Genomic DNA, 23,590 nt, shown 5'->3' on the forward strand with positions numbered 1-23,590 from the left:
GACCTGAGAAATAGTTTTGTCATAGTGAATCCTTCATATATCCTCATCTGGTGCAGGCGTGCCTAATCTCTGTAGAATGGTGCCTCCTTTCCCACTTGCAAGTGAAACGGACACTTGTGGGGTTAGTGGCTGATGACAGAGCGTGAATTGTGGAGCGTCTGGCTTGCGGGACAGAGGGTGCTCCATAATGGTCATCTTATCCCAGCCATCATATGGCCAAAGATGCCAGGCATTCCTCTGAGACTTCCCTCACTGTTTCCCTGCTCCCCAAACTAGAGTCTTGTGTGTCCCTGGTTCTTCGTTCTGGACTTTTGCCATAAGTGTAAGTCTTCCCCAGTGATACATACCACTCAAATCCCTCTAGATGGTTCTTTACACAACATATCAAATCCTCATCCACTGGCACCTTCTCACCTTTTTGCTGTAGACCTAAAACCATTAACGTGTTTTCTGAAATTGACAGCTGGCTTCAGAATGATTTCTGATGGATCATTTGACATTGAAGACTGGAGTAATGGCTGTTAAAAACTGAGCTAATGATATTATGCTTGCATCTGAGCTATGATTATTTTCTGTGCGACAAAATGCAGTTTCTTTTTATTTCTAAAATGTTAGATTATTCCATCAGCTGTCATTTGTGTGGGCCATTGTGTGGTCTCTGCCCCTGCTCATGTTTCTGCCCAATTTGTTAGAGCAGGTGAAATGTCTTTGTGGCAGTGCTATAAACTTGAGTTTACTGGTTTGAGTAGCTCAGAGACAGATTTTAATAGTTACTGTAACTTTAAGAAAGACTTTTTTGCCATTATAATAATAAATGCACTGCAAACATGCAAACCTCTGTGAATCAGTGTGCACTTTTTAAGCTAAAAAACTCCTGATCTTCAGTTCAAACACTACATTCATGTCTGTTTTCGATTGTGGACTTCCTTCCATCTTGATGTAGCCCCCGGGGACCTTTTACAGGCTTGCAGGGATCCATTTGCATCCATGAAGTGAAGCAGGTTGTAAACAGCCACTGGCTCATGCTTTGAAGCCCTTCAGCTATTAGCTAGTGAACAGGGATAGATGTTCCTCAGGGAGCTGATGTTGACAAGGAAAGGCAGCTTCTTCTCTTCCTTCATTTCTGCAACTAAATAATTTATGGGATTTCCTGAAACACCCATTTCTGCTGATCACAAACATCTAAGAAGCCTTTTACGGACTGTGTGAATGTCTCCTTCTCAGGCAGACACAACAGCTCACAGTCTTGAGCCAACAGGAATGTGCTGTTTGAATCAATGAACTGCTTGAGATTTATCTTGGCATGTAAATGTGAAAAACTTGAAATGTAATCAGTGTCTGATTCAGAGAGTGATGTAATGAACCCTCTGATCATTTTCTTTTTGAGAGATTTGTATAGATCTAGTGACAGTGTAATGAGTTTTTGGGACAAACTGCCAATGATTTATAATTTATAATTTATGGACATTATGCTTTTCTACTGAGCATGGTTTGGCAAGAGCTCATAGTTTTTCTTCTGATATTGCACTACTGCATTACAATGGGTCACCGATACTTGACTCTCCAGTAGTAAACTGAGGTTTCTGTGTTTAGACAAATGTGGGTCTAATAGATCACACTTAGGAAATACAAGAATGTTTCTGAAAGCAATTTTATATACAGAATGGATGTTTCTTCAACTATTGGCACACATTTTGAAATGACAACATTACAGCTGAACTTGAAATGACACACAAATAAAAATATTCTGTTCACAAGTGATATTTACTGTTTTTCCTCATATCACATGTCTCATATTTATTCTCAAGAATTCTTGTCTCCTTGGTAGCCGTAACTTTGGCTAATGTTCTGGCAAGGTTCTCTCAAACACTCTTCTAACATTAATAGGGCATTTGTTCAGTTATAATGAGCGATGACGCTCTCAAAACGTTAGCACAAAAACATTATTAATACATTATGAAATGTTTCCTGAAACATTTTTGTTGAATGTTCCTCTAAGTTTTTTTAAAATATTAATACAAGTTTCATGTGGTTTAGGCAATATTCAAAAGTAACTTTCCCATAATGTTTGCAAAATGATAAAATGAAATGTTCCTTTAAAGTTTTCCCTAATGTTCAAATAACCAAGAAAAAGTTTTTTAACGTTCAGAAAAACTAGACATTTAGATCGCTCAGAGAACATTTTGAAATAATGTTTTCATAAGTTAACAGGAACATTAGCAAAACGTTCTTGGAACATATTTTTGTTAGTGTAGTGTAGTTATTAGGAGCAAAATTGGTGGAACAGTCATTGTTTTTACACAAAACAATAAATGAATGAATGAAAGAATAAATGAACAATATGACTTGGATGTTAATAGTTACGTCTACATGATCCCACATGATCCGCTGGAATCGTGAACGCGCATACGACTGTTAGCAGAAGCTAGAGACTGCGGTTTATAAAGTTTCAAATATGGATATTGCTCTTACACAAATGCTTTGATTCACTTCAGAAAGCCTTTATTAACACCCCAGAGCCGTGTGGAGCACTTTTTATGGTGGATGAAAGTACTTTTTTGGGCTTCAAAATCTCGACCACCATTCACTGCAATTATAAAGCTTGAAAGAGCCAGGACATTTTTTAATATAAGTCCGATTGTATTCGTCTGAAATAAGAAAGTCATATACACCTATGATGGCTTGAGGGTGAGAAAATCATGGGGTAATTATCATTTTTGGGTGAACTATCCCTTTAAGTAGGCTGATTCAGATGTATTTTATAACTCAAGGGTTCTGTGAGTTTTCTCCCGGTCAGACCAGTTCTCTCTGTGATCTTCTGTTTAGATAATTCTGGCCTCCAGAATATGAGACTTCCAGTTTTTCTATCATCACAACATTCCATTTCTGGAGATTAAAAGATGTTTAACTTAACAAACGTTTTTTATCTTTGAATGCAGTGTATTTAATAGCTATCCCGTATACTTGTGTGTCACATGGTAAATGCCGCTTTTTTGGCACACTGGGAGGCTTGTGATGCAGAACCCAGCATCATGCCCATTTCTAGTGCACCAAAAAAGGAATGGGCCGCTCTCTAGTGCTCTGTCACGTCGGGTTACTGGCTATCTTTAGAGCTTAGATCTGCTTAACCAAGGAGAGATCTCCATCGCGTATCCCATACTTCTCAGGGCAAGTCATCACAATCAGTGCAGCATAAATAATGTCCTGCTGCTTGTTCCCATACCCCAGAAATCAGCAGCTATTTTTGCTGCTATTTTAGCATGATTCGTCCGAGACGTGGGAAAAAGGGACGCAAGGGAAGTGGAGGTTCATGGGAGGATTCTTGGGAAAAAAAGTCCACAGAGATCATTGCTAATACACACCAGAGATGAAGTCCATTTGTTATGATTGTTGAGTTTTTATGTGTGTGTGTGTATTTGTGAGCTCAGTCAGATGCTTTTTGCAAACCGAACAGGACTAAGTGCACCGTTTACCCTTTTAAATCTCGGAGGTTGTCGCGGGGGGCGACAGGCTGACGTGCCATGTTGTAGGTCGCTGGTGTGTGTGACACTCTGGGAGTGTGAGACGGAGTTTAACAGCTGCGTTTGTATGTATTATCTCCACTTGAGAGGAATAATAAAACATAGTCCATCTCACAGACAGTACAGTTTTGCAAGGTCACGTCAGCTCCAGCTTAGTCACTGTAAGATTTTGGGCTTATAAATAGTGATTATGTTCTCATTACTTTAACTCCGCCATAAAACTGCTGTAAAGATCTTGCGATAACATTAAAGCTTTGTATCACATTTGGCTCAGTCTGTTCTTCTGAAGGCCTTCCAACAGTCTGTCCATGTCATTCAGCAGCCTGGATTGAAGTATAGGAACTCCACTCTAAACCCATTAAAGCCTTTTAAAAGAAACTCTGAACCTCAGGTCTGGGCAATAATTAGCTAGGAAGAAGTGCTTGCCGTTTGTGCTTTAATAGAGAGTCCTACTTATCTCCATAGCACACCTGCTGTTACTGGTGAGGATGCATATACGTAGACAGACCTGACTTTCATGAAAATTATAAAAGGCTTAAAGACTGCTTTTAAGTGTTGTCCAAGAGATAAGCTCAGTTTTTCTAGGCTAGCCTGAATGCTGGACCCATGAATTTAAACTAGCAGTGGCTGTGTCTCATTCAGAATAGTGCCTAAGACTGGAAGTGTGTCTCAAATGATTGAACAATGAAAGGTGGTTTGCTATTTCTAATGTGCATTTTTTTTGGATAATAGTTAAAAAAAATCCTTTCACAACAAACGTTTCCAAAAAGTTGCCGTTGTATTATTTTTATTAATGTACCAGTAACACATTTTAGGGTCATAAATGTAGCTAATAATAATAATAATAATAATAATAATACAATTAATTAAAACATATTTCTAAGGACCGTTACTCAATTATACGATTTTTAAATCCATATCCGTTCATAGAAATGTTTTAATTTAGAACAAAATTATTTTTAAAAACTCTGCACTTTTGTTTTTGTAATTTTATTTTGATAACATTTGAATAAAATATTAATTTAAGTTTTATGGATTAAATTCAATAATAATAACAACAACAACAGTTCATTAAAACTTGTTTTAAGGAACATCACTCAATTAAGAGATTATTTTATACATTTATCCATTTATAAAAACGTTTTAATTTATAAAAATCTCTTTAAAAAAAACTATGCAGCACTTTGAGTTTTTTTTCATTTTGTCTGTTTTTGTTAAAAGTTTTATGAATTAAATTTCAATTATGATGGTTATAATAATAATAATAATACAGTTCATTAAAACATGTTTTAATGAACATCACTCAATTAAGAGATTTTCCATACATATTAAAATCTTAAAGGTGCAATAGGTGATTGTCTTCAGAAACATTTTTTGTTATGCTGGTTGAAAGTCTCTTCACATCCCGATAGCAATCATTAAGTTAAGTGGTCTAAATGTATTTATCTGTATTTATATATTCTGTTAGAAGTGAGCTACGTGCATGAACTGTGTTCCCGATCGATATGATCCCTACAAAGTGTTCATTGCTCCCTACTCCCTGAGCAGGGGAAATCCTTTGAAGTTTACTTCACTTCGGAACATGGACTGGAATTGGGAACCGCTGATGTAGCCTATTGTAGTAATGTTGTCTCTGGTATTCTCTGGTCTGTGTGTGTATATGCGTTCAGGGGGCGTGGCTTTGGACGGCGATTGCAGGGAGGGTGGGACGTTGGCTTTCAGTGCTATCAGGCTAAAGTTAGCATTTTCCAAGATCTCCTACTGCACCTTTAATTTATAAAAATATATAAAAACCTCAGCCGTGCAGTACTTAATTTTTGATATTTTGTTTCATGTGTCTATTTTTGTTAAAATTGTAATCATTTTATCAGTATAATATGTTGCTATAATTGCATCGGCCTACTTTGAAGTGCTGTATTTTTTAGTAATGAATGCCTTTGTCTTTGGGCCATTGCATGTAAACACACTGGCATGATATGGAACCTTTTCATAGTGTAAATCACACTTGATACACTGCTGTTTTACCTATTCTTAGATTGTGATAAAGCAGGATGTGTCAGCTAACACTTGTATTTGCAAGTTTTTTTATAAGGAAATATTCTCTATTAGCACAGTCATTCTCCTGTCTGTTGTCCCATAACAGAAGTCATCGCCCTTGGCAGCAGAATCTCAACTAGCACTAGATAATCTGCAGGGCCAAATAAACAACCCTAATAAAACAACTTGTGCAGCATTAGGTATTAAACAAACAGCTGTGTGATTTGTGAAGAAAACTAAATTAATCAGAGGATGTGGTAGCTTATACTGCAGAGCTGCTGTAGGCCGCCAGCGTTTGTTTATGCTGTAACTCTGTGGAACGTCCTATAAATAAAGCATGTGATGATTGATAGAGTGGCTCCAGCACTTCAGTTTCACTATGCAGTGGTGGTAGATTTTGTGTGCTTATGAATAAAGTCAACTTAACTTGGAACAATGGGAGCATGACATACATCTGGAATCCACAGGAGACAATTGAAAAACAGGTGCATTATCCATTAACAGTATTGACAATGACCATTTATAGGCCCCTATATGGTTGTACTGGAGCTGAGGGTTGTGAGGATCATAGGGATCATGGAATCTGGAGAATGGAGTCAGACCCCCAGCCTGGGGGGATTTTCTGTGTTAAAAATGGAATGTTTGGGAAGAAAGCAACTATTTATTTCCTGTTTCTAGGCCCTGTTGTGCTTGGCTGGCCTCAAAGGCTATTATAATAGAGATTTCTATACAGACTGCAGACTTGAGCTCATTATGAGCGGCTCAGACTAGAATATGACATGTTTGAGTGTGTAAGTGTGCTTCTCATACATGCTGGACTGTTGAATTGTCACAAAGGTCAGACAAGTTCAAATATCCCATATAGCACTGAAATATGTTGAACAAAGATAAGTCACATTCGTATATCAAGAAAACTGATAAGCCAAAAAAGATTTATGTGTCTTGGCCAATAACCGATAAATGAACAATATTAAAATGTTATATTATCTTGTCAAAATAGAAAAATATTACTGAAAACTAAAATCAGTTTTAAATGCTATTAGGCATCATATCATTATATTGTACAGTATGAAAAATGTCTATTAATTTTTAAATTTAGTAAAGATTATGTTTAACAGTGTTAATTAGGCTAATTATCCTACAGAGAACTTTTGTTCTCTGTAGGACACACACACACACACACACACGCACACACACACAATGCGCAAAACTCTGCATTTGAACAGTCAATAGCAAATACTTAAACTAATAACAAAACAGTAGCTGATTCAGAAGCGCCAGATTGTCATAGCATAGTCAGAATTACCTCCTCTCCTAGGTTCACGAAACGGTCGTCCATAAAATGCATTGCTGTTCTGTTGTAAGTGATCTTAAAGATTCCTAAATGCATCTACTTTCGGAAGGCCAAATAAAGTGCTTTTGCTTTCGCCTAGAAACACATTAAGTCCGTTCATAGATAATAATAATCTCTCCCTGACATGGCTGCTTCAACACTAACTGCGGTTACTGAAACCACGCCTTCTTTCTTTGCGTGCACATTTGGGCCGCATTATGCTAATATTTCCACATAGTGAGGTAGATATGTGGGGGCGTGTTAGAACGAGCCGTTTTAGGGGGGCGTGGCAGAGTCTTAACTTTGATAAAGAATATCTCTTTGGTTTTGAGACTTTAGTCTTTGCAACTTCAGGGATCTTATCTATGCACAATCAGCTTGTAACACCCCAAAGAGAAAGGAAAACTTGAAATCGCATCATATGACCCCTTTAAAGGGATACTATCCCTTTAAATACTCTATTATAACTTGTCCTCTCTAAAACGGATATGGAAATAATATTGGAAAGGACTTTTAGAAAATGTTTATATTTTGCATTTTGTACTAGTGTCTGCATTTAATAGGCGTTTAATGAAAATAAACATTTGCTAAAATATAATGTCCTCTACTACAGAGTAGACCTCAATGTCTGGGTCTCAGGACAGTTTTTGAAGATGATTTTTAATTGAGTGTTAGATGATGACAAAGACTATCTGAATGTAAAAATAGAGGAATAGAGTCTAAACAATTAAATATGACTCATAAAGTACCAAAATATTGTGCATCTTCCGTGTATCTGCATGCATGCTAACGCACATGTGCGTAATTGTATTAAGGCGTTCCTGCATCTGTCACTTCCCGGCGACAGCTGTTCGCTTAGTGTGCAGTCAGGATTTCATGGGGTGATTTCTATTATCTGAGGAAAAATTCATTCTTTAATTTAAGACTCGGTCTCTTTTTCTTCTCCAGCAGTCACAGGATGTGCTATTTTTATTGTCGACTTTGTGTGAGGTTAAAAAGCTGGAACAGCTGCTTAGTATTGGGTTCATCTGGGACTCATAGACATGTCTCACAGCTTTACTGGGAAATGTGTAAACCTTGAGTTGTGCCTTCCTGCTCAAAGTCTTCTGTTTGAAATCCTGGCAAAAAATTTGGCTTTATTGTTCAGACGTCCAGGTTTTGTCCAGTACTGGTGCTCTGAAAGGAGAACCTATTTTAGTAGCTTACTCAATAGACTGATGACAGAGCAACCTATGTGTAATGGTTATCTGCACTCCAGACTGTGGAGACACCAAACTGTCAACAGTGGCTCGTGGGCACATTATTAGCTCTCACTTCCTTTTTTGGCCATTCTTTTTTGTCTGAGAGCTTGTCCATGCTTAAAAAGAGTGACATACTGAGTATGTCTGAGACTCTTAACTATAATTGAAGCTTGTTATGATGTTCTGCATGGTTGCAGCTATGGCATCTTGGCAGACTTTAATTTGTCTGCAGGTCTTTCTTCAGTTCACAGTTCACTGTTATTTTTTCTTATCTGTTTCATTTAATCTCTGTAATCTGTGAAATTCAATCAAAGGAAATGCTGATCATAATGACGTCCAATTCTGTATATTTATGTTTAAAGATGATTACAGATTTGCATGACATAAATGATTCTTAGCTGAAAGGCGGATTTTGAAATATTTTATATACGTTTATATGCAAACGTTTTAAAATATCTTATACTCACCAAAATATAAAAATGGTAATATTGTGAGCTTTTACTACAATTTAAAAGAACTGTTTTCTATTTGAATGTATTTTAAAATGTAATTTTTTTCCTCTGATGGCAAAGCTGAAATTTTCAGGATCATTACTCCAGTCTTCAGTGTCACTTGATCCTTCAGAGATCATTCTAATATGCTAATTTGCTGCTCAAGAAAGATTTCTTATTATCATAAGTGTTGAAAATAGTTATGCTGCTTCATATTTTTGTGGAAACTCAACTGATACATTGTTTTTCAGGATTCTCTGATGAATAGGAAGTTCAAAAGAACAGCATTTATATAAAAAACTAAAATCTTTTCTAACATTACAAATGCCTTTACTGTCACTTATTATTCATTTCATCCCGAATAAGAATAGGCTATTAATTTCTTAAAACCAACATATACAAATTGCCTGTTCAACAAGGGCAATATTTTGTCGGTGTGAGACACTCAAAAGAGGACACAGCATTAGCATGCTAACTAAACCACCACTACTAAAAATATCAAAATCAAAGATTTCAAAGGTTTATTTAAATTTGTTCGAAAAATTCTTCAGAAAATCTTCAGAAACTTAGAGACAAGGCATTATAGATACCTCAGTCCTACAAGGTGAATGTTTGGTGGCAACAACAAAGAGCGTCAGCCTTACGCTAATGTCGCTAATGCACAGGAAATGCCTTTGTTGGGAGAAACTAATCAGATTTCTGTAATGTGAAAGCATCCTTCATACTCAATTATCCCCTGTAGTGCCCACTGGACCACATAGGGGCCAGAAAGGCCATTTACAATATATTTGAAAGGTTACTGAGGAGCACTGGTGCAAAATCAATTGGAAATGCGAATCTAGATTATACACCCTCTCTGTGAAGTGTGTTAGCAATCTCTTCTCCTCACAGAACAAACAACCAGCATGGATGTTTTTGTCGTGTTTTGTAGTGATCAGACTTTTGAATAGTTTCAGCCTCCTCATGATTCACAGAGCTTTAAGATGCTTTAAGGGAGAGAACAGCTCATTTCTGGCAAACAGTAGGTCACTTATTCTCTAGATAAATCGAGTCTTTCTTCCTCCTGAGGCGTGACATGAGGCAATGCTACACATGAATTTGGACATGGGTGGGCTCAGTGAATTCCACTCATAATATCTTCTCCCTCAAGTGCTTTGCTCCCACTAGATCGGGCATTTGACATGGGAACATGGGTGGTGCAGTCCAATCAGAAGTGGTCTCCCCATGCCTTATTTCCTGTTAAGTGGTCACTCCATTCAAAGGATATTATGAAGGGGCTTAAGCATCACAAAATCTGTCCAGGAAATGTTGACCCTTTTACTCAACAGATTTGGCAGTATAAAGTTTAGGTCTATTGACAAATCCTTATGTGTTTTCAGCATGGGCCATGGTGGATGTGAACATGGAAGACCGGGTGGATGTATCTTTAAAAGGCCAGGCTGAAATCTCCTGTATCTACACTCTGATGGAACCAGCCAATATGATAGTCTGGTTTACGGTGAGAAACAGGCCCATGCACACGTTACATTATTTTCATTCACCAATATCAGCTAAATGGGTAATTATTATGAAAAATGCCCTAAAACCCTAAAATCAAAAGATGAATGAAGAAATGAAACAAGATTTTAAGGCTATTGAGAATAGGCTAACGATTAAGTGCATTTCCTCCAGTTATCATAACTATAATACACAAATAAAATGTCTTTATCATTTTTTAATTAAAGTTAGCTTAAGATCAGTTTAACAATTACTACTGCAATGTATATTGTAGTTTACTAATTAAAAAAATTACATGTATTTACAATAAATAGAAAATTTGGTCACTTTATTTTAAGGTCCAATTCTCGCTATTAACAAACCATTAACTACGACTTGCATCAATAAACTCCTAATTTGCTGCTTATTAATAGTTAGTTAGGTAGTTGTTAAGTTTAGGTAGGATCAGGGATGTAGAATATGGTCATGCAGAATATGTGCTTTATAAGTACTAATAAACAACAATAATAGGCATGCCATTAGTTAATAGTGAAAATTAGTCCCTATACTAAAGCGTTACCAAAAATAATTACATTAAGAATATTTACTACAAATACAATGATTTCATTTTTTGCTGAATATGAGATTTTTATTTTCTACAGTACTTAACAGTAGGAGAAAGGAGTGTTTAAATAGATTTCATATTCTTTAATATTCTTTAATTTTATGGCAATTTTATCAGTAGAATTTCAATAGAATGTACACTAAAGTTCAAAGGTTTGGGTCGTTTTTTCAAAAAGAAGTCTCTAATGCTCACAAAGGCTGCATTTACTGTATTTGATGAAAAATACAGCAAAACAGTAATATAGAAAAATAGTATTACAATTTAAAATAAATTTTCTGATTTTAATATATTTTAAAATGTAAGTTATTCCTGTGATCAAAGCTGAATTTTCATCATCATTACTCTAGTTTTCAGTTTCACATGATCCTTCAGATATCTTTCTAATATGCTGATTTGATGCTCAAGAAACATTTCTTATCATAGTCAGTGTTGCGCTATGATTTTGTAGAAAACATTTTTTCAGGATTATTTGACAAATATAAAATTAAAAAACAGCATTTCTTTTAAAATATACACCTTTTCTAATATACTGTACATGTTTTTAACAGTAATTTTGATCAATTCATTGCAACCTTGCTGAATGAAAGTATCTCAACATCCCTAAACTTTTGAAGGGTAGTGAACAAATCCAGTCTTACAATAAATGTTGAAGCTTTTTTGAATTTGTACAGAAATCGCCAGGCAGGGACCAAAGCAGGAGAAGAATCTACTACTATGATAATCAGAGCGAGATCATTGACGAGGGCAGTGAATACGCTGGGCGGATCAACTTCACACACTCTCATGAACCACAGAACGCACGCGGAAGTGCCCTTCTGATCATCGACAACGTACAACTGAGTGACCAGAAGGAGTACATCTGCACCGTGCATGATGTGTCGACAGACAGCGGTGAAGGACACACTCGTCTCCAAATATTCAGTAAGACAAATCAGACTTGTTTTAGAAGAGCCTGTCCAGGCTAGAGTATCATAATAATATGCCTCTTGACCTATTGTGAGCTTCATCCTAACACCAAACCTCTCTGTCCTTTAGACTCGCCATCTCTACCTGTGATTGAAGGTATACACATGGGGATTTCTGTTACTGCGGAGGAGCCATCAAAGGTAGAGCTAAAAAAAACTATCTGTGTATGTACATTTTATGGACTTTGCATAATATTGGTGTTTTCATTCAGGTTGCACACTGCAAAGTGGACGATGGATATCCCAGACCCAACATCACATGGTACAAGGACAGATTCCCTCTCCAGCAATCAGATGATGGTAAATACAGGACCATCAAGTGAACATTCTCCAAAACAAAATGTCATTTAATGACAATTAAAATAAATCTGAATCCCCTTTAGAGGTAAAGATCTCGGAGTCAGAGACAACCAAAGCTAACAGCCTGTTCACAGTCGAGAGTGATCTGTACATTAAGGCTCAGAGGACAGATAAAGATGCCCTTTTCTACTGTGAGGTCAAATACTTTGTCCCCGGTGGAGTAAGAATGACAGAGTCCAAGGAAATCAACATCATAGTTCACTGTGAGTCAACATCCTTCTAGCCTACATTTACTTTTAAGGCAAAAAAAAAGAAAAAGAAAATAGTCATCATTTGCTCATTCTCGTGTGGTCCAAACTTGTATGACTTTCTTCTGTGGATTGATCGATTTTTGAGCGCACAGTGCTCTGTGCTGCCATCTGTTGGATACACAAAGCGCAACAGTATCTTACAATTTAATTTCATCTTTCAGACCCTACTACAGAAGTAACAGTGTACGTAAATCCACCTGATAGGCTTATAAAAGAAGGCGACACTGTGGAGATCCGATGTGAGGGAAATGGAAACCCTCAGCCTGTTTTAACTTTCACACATAAAGGGGTAAATCACTGCCTAACGTGTTTATTATGCCTGCTTAACTAAATACATGATGTTTAATAACCACGTAACTAATATTATCTTATAGCTGTATATTATTAGCCATATGAACATTACTTTGACTCACTTATCTCTGACTGATAACAGAATATTTTCTGATTGTAACATTTTCTGTAAAGGTGCTTTGAAATAATATGTATTGTAAAAGTGCTATGCAAATTAACTTGAATGCCAGCTGTTCCGAAAAATATTTATTGGCTCACCTGCAGTTCTAATTATTCTCATTTTCTTACCAGGAAGAGTTGAGCGCAGATAATGAAATGCTGCTTTTGGAAAATGTCAAGCGGTCAGACAGTGGGACGTTTGTGTGTCAGTCAAATGACTTTGACGCAGGCATTGACACTGAGGACTCCGTCAATATCACGGTGCACTGTAAGAGCATGTTCCTCTGCAGTTCCTGTGCCGTGGCAGATGTTGGTGAGATGATGTCAGCTTTTATCTTCATGGTGACTAACACCTTTTTTTTCTTTCTTAGACCTGGATCAAATTGTGGTGACACCAGAGGAGACCGTTCTGAACCAGGGAGAAGATCTCACCTTAACCTGCAATGCTTTGTCTTCTTTACCCACACTGACAGCATGGTATAAGGTACAACAATAAGATGCAGTCAAAACTGATGATGACACCATGCTGACCTGTAATAAAAATAAAAAATATATTTTAAAATATATTTCAAAATATACAAAGAAATGGCCAAAAATGCTGGTATCGTCTCATTTTTTAAATTTCGGTACCGAAGTCGGTACTTTTTGGTACTTGGTACTTTCCGCGGGGTCTTAAAAAGTCTTAAATTTAGTTGTATCAAAATTTAAGGCCTTAAAAAGTCTTAGATTGTACAATAAAGTCTTAAGTATGATTTCAAGAGGTCTTAAATTTGGGTATGGACAGACCAGAATTGCGATATGGCTGAATGTGATGATTAAACTTCAAAAAAAGGCTACGATTTCATTAAATAAACATGAGCGCTGCAAGTTCAAAGTCTGGTGCTGTGCTGCTTTGTGTTCTGCCATTACTGGCAGAATATTTCTACCAAACGCGCCACCTGCTGGCAGAGAATGAGCATTTTCAATAAGCCTGTTGTTTTGTTCAGAGTTCAGACCAAAATCGGCCCATCGGCCCATGTTTTTACCCTGCAAACATGCAGAGCTTTAAATGTGAACTGGTGGATCGATAAGAAGACAATGCATTATAAAAATCTAAACAGTAGGGTGTGCGATATATATGGTCTGCGATAATATCGTAATTGTTGTTTTAAAGATGTGCGATTCGACATTATTGAGTACATCGCGAAAAGCAACCAAAACACACCTACAGAGTGCACAGTCTGCAAACACACATTAGGTGAAGTCAGTTAATATAGGCTAAACTAGTGCGCGCATTTAGAGTGCGTTCTTTCACTGCATGAATCGGTCTATTAAAATGCATTTAGAATGATCACATAATTCAAGATATGGGGGCAGAAAATTTTTATATTTATATCATTTCATATAGTTAATATCACACAAAGAGTTCTGTTTTTTTCTCCAAAAGTCAACATGATTACAAATGTGATATTGATTTTATACAACAGTTCAATAAACCCGAATTAAGAAGTCTCTTAATATTCAGAGACTTACGTTTTAAACACTGTATTTCCTACTTTTGCTCTATTTCTCCAACAAAAAGCAGTACTGTTTTGCGTCGCTGAGCAACATGACGGTGTTTCGTTCCTGAATGAATCAAGCGTTTATTCATGCATTTGTAACTGCAGGTATTCCATCCCCCTCTGAGCTGCATTAAAGAGTGTGTAAATACATCTAAATGCCACTTCAGATCCAGCTTCTGTGTTTCCTCTGCATTGCAAAGATAAATTCTGTTGATACTGATTTCATTTGCTTGGTAACAGCCCAAATGCAAGAATTTGACTCAAAAGTTGATGAACACTTTTAGAAAAAATGGCTTAAAGGTAAAAATGCCCATAAAACTTATTGGAAAAGATTAATTTCTATCACTGCTGTGAACTGACCACACAGAATATGAAAAATATAAAAAAATCAGGAGTCAGCTGTCCACGGTAGTCCTTAAGATATCAGCACAGTAACACACTCAGCAAAATATTGTCTAATTATTGTTATCGATAAAATCCCAGAAAATATCGAGATATATTTGTCAATATCGCAAACCCCTAATTTGTGATTTAATTTATATAATAATTTATTGATAATAATTGTTTAAATTAATATAATGATTAATACTTTCGACTCATCCATTTTCTTAAAAATGGTTTAAAGGCTGAAATGTAAATTTTATAATTTTTTAAAACTTTGTTTTTGTGAAAACTTGTATCTGAACTGTAAATTATGCTTTTTACAGTCATTTTACAGTTTAATATGGTACTATAGACATTGCCCTACCCCGCTCATATGGTATTCATTGTATTTGTGCAGATCTTAAAATGTCTTAAATTTGTGCTTAAAAATCCTGCAGAAACCCTGTTTTGACAACCCTAATATACATATATATATATTGAAGCATTAAAAATATATTTTCCCTCCATATATTTCTATTCAATAAAATTCATTCACATGTGTCAAATTTTGAGAAAAACCTTATTTGTTATCTATAACACGAGTGAACATATAGCACATTTTAATAAAATTCAGCAAGGAACTTTACAATGTTTCAATAAATAAATAAATAACTAATCAATAGTCAATATTATTAATAAATAATTATAAATCTAGTTTTGATCTCTAGCAGGCTGTTCCATCTACATTTACATTTTCTTTTATTTTCTTGCCCCTAAAATACATTTTGAGATATATTTTTTATATATGAATGTGGAAACTAAATATATTTCCATTTCAAACATATATTTCATATTATATTTCATTCTCGGTTTACAACATGTTTAGCATATATTTAAAATATAGTTTTTAAATACTTTTTTTAGTATGCTCTCTTATGCTCACCATGACTGCATTCATTTGATCAAAAATACAGTAAAAACAGTAATATTGTGAAATATTTTCATAAGCATACATTTTCAGAAGAAATTTCTTCACTCTTCAGTGTCACATGAATCATGATCCTTCAGAAATAATTCTAATACACCGATTTGCAGCTCAAAGAACATTCATTATTATTATCAATGTTGAAAACGGTTAATATTTTTGTGGAAACTGATACTTTTGTTCAGAATTCTTTGATATTTAGGAAGTTCAAAAGAACAGCGTTTGAAATGGAAATCTTTTGTGACATTATAAATGTCTTTACTTTATGTTTTGATACATTTATGGGTCTTTCCTGAATGAACGTATTGCTTTCTTAAAAATTGTGGTGGCCCTAAACTTTTGAAAGGAAGTGTTCCTTCAATCAATAACCCGAGACCCAGATCAAGAGTTTTAAACCCCAGATTTGAAGTAATAAGACGCAAATACCACATTTATGTGGTCTCAAAAGAGCTCAAGGCCCAATATCAAAATTACAACATATAAATAATATCCAGCATGAATAGAATGAATCTGCTTGGTAAACAGTGCTCTTGAAATGCTCGAGGATGTAAATGGACCTATTTGACGGTGTGTTTCACTGCAGGATGGCACGCAGCTGGTGGAGAGGCATGTTTTGGAGTTACACAATGCCTCCTATGACACTGCTGGATTGTATAAGTGTGAAGTGACTGTCCCTTCCCTGCCTGAGCTACAACAACAAAAGTCTGTGCAAATCAGTGTGCGAGGTGAGTCTTTGCCTACATTGTGAGAACTGAATGTCAATACAGGGAAAGGTTTATAAATAATAATATAAACAATATTAGCTCAGTATAGAAAACATCAATATTCTAGAAAAACAAAAGAGTGTGCTTTCATGTCTAAACATCTAAACCTGCTTCAGGGAAGCCTAAGATCATAGAGGAGATAACAGTGGGTCCAGTGAATAAGGCTGACCGCTCCGTTAACCTGACCTGCAATGCAGAAGGCTACCCATTCCCCACCATCACCTGGACCCTCTCTGACCAACGGGTATCCTTACAGCGCTCCGATTCTGACCAATCAGGAACCATCACACAGTCACAAAGATCTTTTGCTAGTAATTAAAAAACTGGGTAGTTTGTGGTCAGGCACATCGTTTGATAAGAATGTTGCAAAGATGAGGTGATTCTTGGGTAAATCATGATGTGCAAATATTCTAGATTAATTTAAGGTAAACTGAAATTACCATGACAAAATATATAGACCGGGCAGCCTGTCCCTGTGCCGGAAGCAGAGAACCAGAAGACGGACACTGGTATTCTCAGCATGATCTCTGTGAGAGCCATGTCTGAACTCACAGCCAAGTGCAGCGCTGCCAATGAGTTGGGGACAGAGGATGTTTCTCGCAAGATTGAAGCATGTGAGTTTTCATTTCCTCTACTCAAACGTATACATCTGCATGTTCACAATTCTCTGATGTTGCTCAATGGTCACAGGTTTTTTTTTAATGTACGTTTTTATGACTGAATTAATTTTATCAGCGTTTTATCAACCCACTGCAGTTCTTATATTAACCCCGGTTTGGGGAACCCTAACGTAATGTAATGTTTAATGCACTTCATGATATTGATAACAAATAATGTAATACATTTTCTTTCTCTTTGATTTTTTATATGAATATGGTACATTTAATGGTAAGTTTAAAACAAGTTGGGTAAAAAGCAATCTAAAAGTAATCTAAAATGTATTAATGTACTAAAATGAGTATCCTAGATTATGTTACTACACTCTAAAAAATGCTGGGTTAAATACAACCCAGTGCTTTATTATTATTAATATTAATTATTTTTATTAATTTAAATAAAATATTATTATATTAATATTAAAATAATTGTTTTAACATGTAATTTATTCCTGTGATGGTGAAGCTGAATTTTCATCAGCCATTACTCCAGTCTTCAGTGTCACATGATTCCTCAGAAATCATTGGAATTGCTGAATTGGTGCTCAAGAAACATTATTATGAGTTGAATTCTTCAAAAAACAACAACAAAAGAAAAGAAAAGAAAAAATCTCAAACTTTTCAAAATCTGACAACAAACTTTTGAATAGTAATGTGCAAATTAACATGACCAATTATCATTGTTCATTGTTAGTTCATGTTAGCTATTGCATTAATTAATTTTAGCATATAAAAACTAAATTATGAGGTGCTAGCCAGTTTTCACAGCGTAAGTCTTGGTTCATTATATTATTTAATATTTTAATTAATGTCATTTTAATTTTAATATGCTATTAGATATGCTATTAGTTCTTGTAATGTTAAGAATGTATTAGGATTGTATATAAATGAACCTTAACCACGACTAATACATTCTGTACAAGTGTTGTTCATTGTCAGTTCATGTTAACTAATACAGTCAAATTATGCAAACAGATACAATCTTATTCTATACCAATTTTCTTGTGTAGTTGCACGTGTGACAACAACTACAACCCAAGCCACCAGCACAAAAGGTACGTTTCTGAAGCTTTCACTCAAAAATAATTATTTTTTACTTCCATCAGTGCAGCGAGTGACTGTTTTTCCAGCAAATCACTGTATTTTGACTGTAAGAACACACGTTTGAGATTTGATGACAGAAAGCAGTATGTGTGCCATAGAAACACAGTCATCTGAGATGGTATATTTATTCAGCGTGCGTTTAAACACAAAGCAGTTTTACTGTAACAGAAGGCGGTTGATGGTGACAGTGCTCTCATGTGGTCTCTGGACTCTGATTAGGACAAAGGCAGCCTGGCTGACTGCCTGTGACCTCATGGGACCAGAGCGCTTGGCATCAGGGCAAATGAGGCGAAGCAGCCACTCACTTTGGGATATCAGCTGACCTTTCCGTTTCTTATTATGGCAGTCCTCAGAGCCCTTATCTCTGATACTGTTTATGGCTGTAGTCAGGAAAATAAACAGTTATAAGAGCAGATTTAGCTCGTCTCAGTGTCAGCAGTTGCTTGCAGCATCATGTTCTAACCAGACACAATGCAATAATAGCAAGTAATGTGTCTGTCAAAATATGGCAGCAGTATATTTTTATTTTAATTAAATAATTGATTTATTTCAAACATTAACTATTTAAAAATGTTACTAATATAATTAATGATATATTATTTAATATTATAATTATATAAAATGTATATTATTATTATTAGTAGTAGTAGTATTATTGTTTTAAGTAGTGGCATTTTAAATTAATTAAATATTATATTTTTTTCTACCCTGAATTATAGAATAGTTGACTTGTAATTGTGCTAAAGCCTCAAGAAATTAAAATAACTTATTTGGAAAATTGTATAATTTTTTATTTATATTGATTGTTAAATAATTTGAAAATATTTTGATATTATTTTATATATTTTTTAGTAAAAATACAATGGATAAAAAAAGAAATAATATTACAAATGAAATAATAATATTATTAATAAATATTTAATATATATATACAAAATAAAAAAAAATAGTGCCCTACAGTTAGTCAACAAGGACATTAACAATGAAAACATACTTTCCCCCCCACAAAACTATATTCAGATTTGATTTTCATTTACTGCTTTTAAAAATACATTTTGTAATTTATTTTCTTCAATTTTTCCATAGACCCTTTAGCACTCCATTAGGATCCCTACACCCCTGCTCTTACAAGAAGTGTAGACAATTTGCTAAAATATCCAAGTCGTAGCAATAACTTCCTCACAGGGTCTGGGACAGCAGTCCCCGTGATCTGATTAAAGAAAAGCACCGTGCGAGATAAAGTGATGTATGAATATAACTGCTGTTTGGTAACTCAAACCCTTGTTGTGACAGGAACAGGATTAACCGTTCCACCAAAACAATCACGTACAGGTTTGTACAGCAGCCTGACCATTCATCCTCCACCATCACCCCCAGCCTCGATCACATGAGCATTCTTACTCAGGCATCATTTCTCATGCTAATCTGCACTGACCACCGAACTGTGAATGATTCCAGAATACCTGGCTTTCTGTAGAATCGCCCCTACAACGAGTCACGCATCATCACTGCTTTTCTTCGCTCAGCACTCTCAATGCACTTTACTCACAGCCCTTTTGGAAACGAACTGTTATGGCAAAGGCTTTGTATATTTCAGTCAGACATACAGGAAACATTCACCCTAAGTATTTGAGCTTTTCCTCTGTCAGTGTACTCACTTCAGCCTGCATTTCTTCTCTTACCGCAGGAGGTGGAAGTGGAGTCGTCATAGCCGTCATCATCATCTGCCTCCTCCTCATAGCCATACTGGGCAGTGTGCTCTACTTCCTCTACAAGAAAGGAAAGCTGCCCTGTGGACGGTCGGGAAAGCAGGATTTGTATGAGTTTTTCTTTGTGAAAAAATACATGTTATTTGAATTTAATAAAATGCGTATAATTAACAGACTTAATTAGCTTTAAGCTGCTGTATTTTTCAATAGTAAGTTACTTCTGTCCCATATTAATATATAGAAAGAATATTTGCAAAGGCAGTTTATAAGAAATATGCAATTTGTAGGTTTATCTGATTATTTTGTGCTGTAAAAATGTCACACTGCACCTTTAAATCAGTGTTGTAATTGTTAGTAAAACTATTAAAAATCATTTTTTGTTAAGCTAAAATAAAATAAAATAGAAGATGAAAAACCTGAAAAAGCAAACTCGTTTTCACATTTTTCATTTGTTCTAAAACTACTAAAACTAAAATAAAAATGCGTTTTGGTCATTTTTATTATTATTTATTATTATTTACTAAAATTAAAATACATGAAATCTACACAACTACAGTGGGTACGGAAAGTATTCAGACCCCCTTAAATTTTTCACTCTTTGTTATATTGCAGCCATTTGCTAAAATCATTTAAGTTATTTTTTTTCCTCATTAATGTACACACAGCACCCCATATTGACAGAAAAACACAGAATTGTTGACATTTTTGCAAATTTATTAAAAAAGAAAAACTGAAAAATGCTCAGTATTTAGTAGAAGCACCCTTTTGATCTAATACAGCCATGAGTCTTTTTGGGAAAGATGCAACAAGTTATTCACACCTGGATTTGGGGATCCTCTGCCATTCCCTCTTGCAGATCCACTCCAGTTCTGTCAGGTTGGATGGTAAACGTTGGTGGACAGCCATTTTTAGGTCTCTCCAGAGATGCTCAATTGAGTTTAAGTCAGGGCTCTGGCTGGGCCATTCAAGAACAGTCACAGAGTTGTTGTGAAGCCACTCCTTCGTTATTTTAGCTGTGTGCTTAGGGTCATTGTCTTGTTGGAAGGTAAACCTTAGTTCCAGTCTGAGGTCCTGAGCACTCTGGAGAAGGTTTTCGTCCAGGATATCCCTGTACTTGGCCGCATTCATCTTTCCCTCGATTGCAACCAGTCGTCCTGTCCCTGCAGCTGAAAAACACCCCCACAGCATGATGCTGCCACCACCATGCTTCACTGTTGGGACTGTATTGGACAGGTGCCTGGTTTTCTCCACACATACCGCTTAGAATTAAGGCCAAAAAGTTCTAGCAGAGGATCCCCAAATCCAGGTGTTAAAAACAAGTTGCATCTTTCCCAAAAAGACTCATGGTTGTATTAGATCAAAAGGGTGCTTCTACTAAATACTGAGCAAAGGGTCTGAATACTTAGGACCATGTGATATTTCAGTTTTTCTTTTTTAATAAATCTGCAAAAATGTCAACAATTCTGTGTTTTTCTGTCAATATGGGGTGCTGTGTGTACATTAATGAGGAAAAAAAATTAACTTAAATGATTTTAGCAAATGGCTGCAATATAATAAAGAGTGAAAAATTTAAGGGGGTCTGAATACTTTCCGTACCCACTGTACATAGACATGTTTTTGTCAGTTTTATTAGCTTTTAAATAAATAAAAATGTAACTAAAATGACTAAAAATGAAATACATTAAAGCCAAATAGAAATGTCAATTTTATTCGTCTTTTAAACTAAAATAAAACCTAAACGTTTATAAATAAAAGTACATTTAAAATATTAATAAATACTAAAATAGTATATAAATAATACTAAAATAACACTGTACCCTAAAATTAGAGCAAAATAGTCTAAAGTAATCAACTTAATGCCCTAGTATCCACACGAAATGTCTGGATAGCTGTACATAAAGTATTTTTCAATACACCACCATGATACAAAGCATTAATATCATTTATTGTTTTCATTCTCCAGCACGAAGGAAAAGGCCAGTAAGGATGATATTGTGATGGAGATGAAAAGCGGTAAATCTGAAGAGGCAGTGCTTCTACAAGGAGTCAATGGAGACAAAAAGTCCCCCACCGAATAGGTCATTACTTCAGAACAATGATTCCCGTTATATTACACAAGAGCCAAGATTTGTAAGGCCGTGCCACGGAAACCTGATGATATTTTCTTTCAATTAGAGTCAAAGACTGAAAACTACATGCATATGGGGAGAGACGCTACAACAGAGACGCTGTCCAACAGAGCTCCTTCTCAGGGTGAATCCCAATCTCACAACACATCCACATCTTCCCCTCTACTTGAATTCCCACTCGATTCTGCTTTTTTCTGCCCATGTTTTATATTTGAAATGCTATAATCGGATACAATATACAGCAAGATGATCCAAAAAGCACCAAGTTCATTATGGATGACTCCACTCCAGTATTTACAAATTGTATATAAATATGAAATACTGTATATATTTAGCTATTTAAAATGCCTGAGACATTTGAAAGGTTGCGCTTGAGTATCTTTTTGATAATGCAAGTCTCTTTGTTGAGGGGCATTTGAAGAGTGCCGAAGAGTCATTATTTGCTGTGCTGTCGATGTGTCTGATCTGAACCTGCTCTCACCTCTGCCGCACCATAGTCCATGCACTGAACCGTCTTTACCACTGTAAACATTCATCTGTCCTCTGGATCAGCACTGAAACTGCCCAATGATAAAGCTTGAGGGCAATTTCTCTACAAATAAATTGTCAGGGAAAGTCTCTGACATGGTTGACCTTTTTTCCAAATATGTAAGCAAAATGTTGGGTTCATGTCATGCCTCTGGTTTTATTTTTTATAATTTTATTAGCTAGATCAAATTAAGTTCATGTTCACTGCGAGGGCCGAGCGGGTGAATTACGTTAATGTCAGTTTGAGCTAAAAAATGTCCCTCTGGTCTGAGAAAAATGGATGTGTCCTGTTGAGCTCAGTTGTATTCTTTTTTTTAAATGCCATTACCTGCTGTCCTCGTCTTGCACTGAATGTAAATAATAAAGAAATACATGACCAACCCTCCCATTTTGAAATTTTAGAGGAAATATTAAAATGCATGTGGAAGACTGAATTGATTTATCATATTGGAGGGAGAGTAGAACAGGAAAAAATGCAGGTGTTATTTTTATACTCAAGACTTTTTGGTTTAAACAGTATATATTTTATTTGATTTTATTTCAATCCATATTTTGAAGGTTTATAAGTTGTATCTTAATCTATGCAGTATGTACCCTGTACTGTATGCAAAGCAGACCCACAGTTGGATACAAAAGTCCTTATTACACCTAAGTTCACCTGTTTCATTTCCTCTGGTTTGTCACACCGTTTTTGTTTTGTGTCAGTGGTATTTTTGTTAATGCTTGCTTTTGAATTGTCCTGGTATTTCTATTAAAAAGGGCTGGCTTACTCGAGCCTTAATTTTGTCATCTTTGGCCTATTTATTTATGTTCATCAGAAACAACTGTTCTATACAATAGTTCGAAATTTTTTAAGGTTTAAAAGAGGATAAGATCAAAAACAGATATGGCTATGACTTATTTTAGAATGTTTAGGTACTAATAAATTGAAAATTACAGCATTCACACAGAACGCGGCTTTGCATTGAAAAACGTGAGTGGAATACAAAAAAAAAAAAACACTTTAAGTTAGCCGCGTTTTATTTAATAATTTATTTTAAGTTGTAGCCTACTACTTATAA

General features: G+C 35.6%; 1 protein-coding gene across 4 annotated transcripts in view; it reads left to right on the top strand.

Annotated features, from left to right (window-relative positions):
• The window catches only part of LOC107743709 (cell surface glycoprotein MUC18), a 36,366-nt gene extending 12,949 nt beyond the window's left edge, over window positions 1–23,417 (top strand). Inside the window, exons 2-17 of one of the 4 annotated variants that reach the window (XM_016557099.1) lie at window positions 10,003–10,121; window positions 11,396–11,645; window positions 11,760–11,830; window positions 11,902–11,989; window positions 12,073–12,252; window positions 12,462–12,589; window positions 12,883–13,018; window positions 13,122–13,234; window positions 16,223–16,364; window positions 16,520–16,647; window positions 16,861–17,017; window positions 18,070–18,114; window positions 19,457–19,495; window positions 19,851–19,980; window positions 21,836–21,950; window positions 22,048–23,417. In XM_016557099.1, the coding sequence (XP_016412585.1) occupies window positions 10,003–10,121; window positions 11,396–11,645; window positions 11,760–11,830; window positions 11,902–11,989; window positions 12,073–12,252; window positions 12,462–12,589; window positions 12,883–13,018; window positions 13,122–13,234; window positions 16,223–16,364; window positions 16,520–16,647; window positions 16,861–17,017; window positions 18,070–18,114; window positions 19,457–19,495; window positions 19,851–19,980; window positions 21,836–21,950 (1,841 nt within the window). In that variant the 3' untranslated portion in view covers window positions 22,048–23,417. Of the gene's footprint in view, window positions 1–10,002; window positions 10,122–11,395; window positions 11,646–11,759; window positions 11,831–11,901; window positions 11,990–12,072; window positions 12,253–12,461; window positions 12,590–12,882; window positions 13,019–13,121; window positions 13,235–16,222; window positions 16,365–16,519; window positions 16,648–16,860; window positions 17,018–18,069; window positions 18,115–19,456; window positions 19,496–19,850; window positions 19,981–21,835 lie in introns of all 4 variants that reach the window. The other 3 variants (XM_016557097.1, XM_016557100.1, XM_016557101.1) reach the window with 3 other exon arrangements.
• The last annotated feature ends 173 nt before the right edge of the window (window positions 23,418–23,590 follow it).

The sequence above is a fragment of the Sinocyclocheilus rhinocerous genome, unplaced genomic scaffold, assembly GCF_001515625.1.
Source record: "Sinocyclocheilus rhinocerous isolate Xijiao unplaced genomic scaffold, SAMN03320098_v1.1 scaffold166, whole genome shotgun sequence".
Classification (NCBI taxonomy): domain Eukaryota; kingdom Metazoa; phylum Chordata; class Actinopteri; order Cypriniformes; family Cyprinidae; genus Sinocyclocheilus; species Sinocyclocheilus rhinocerous.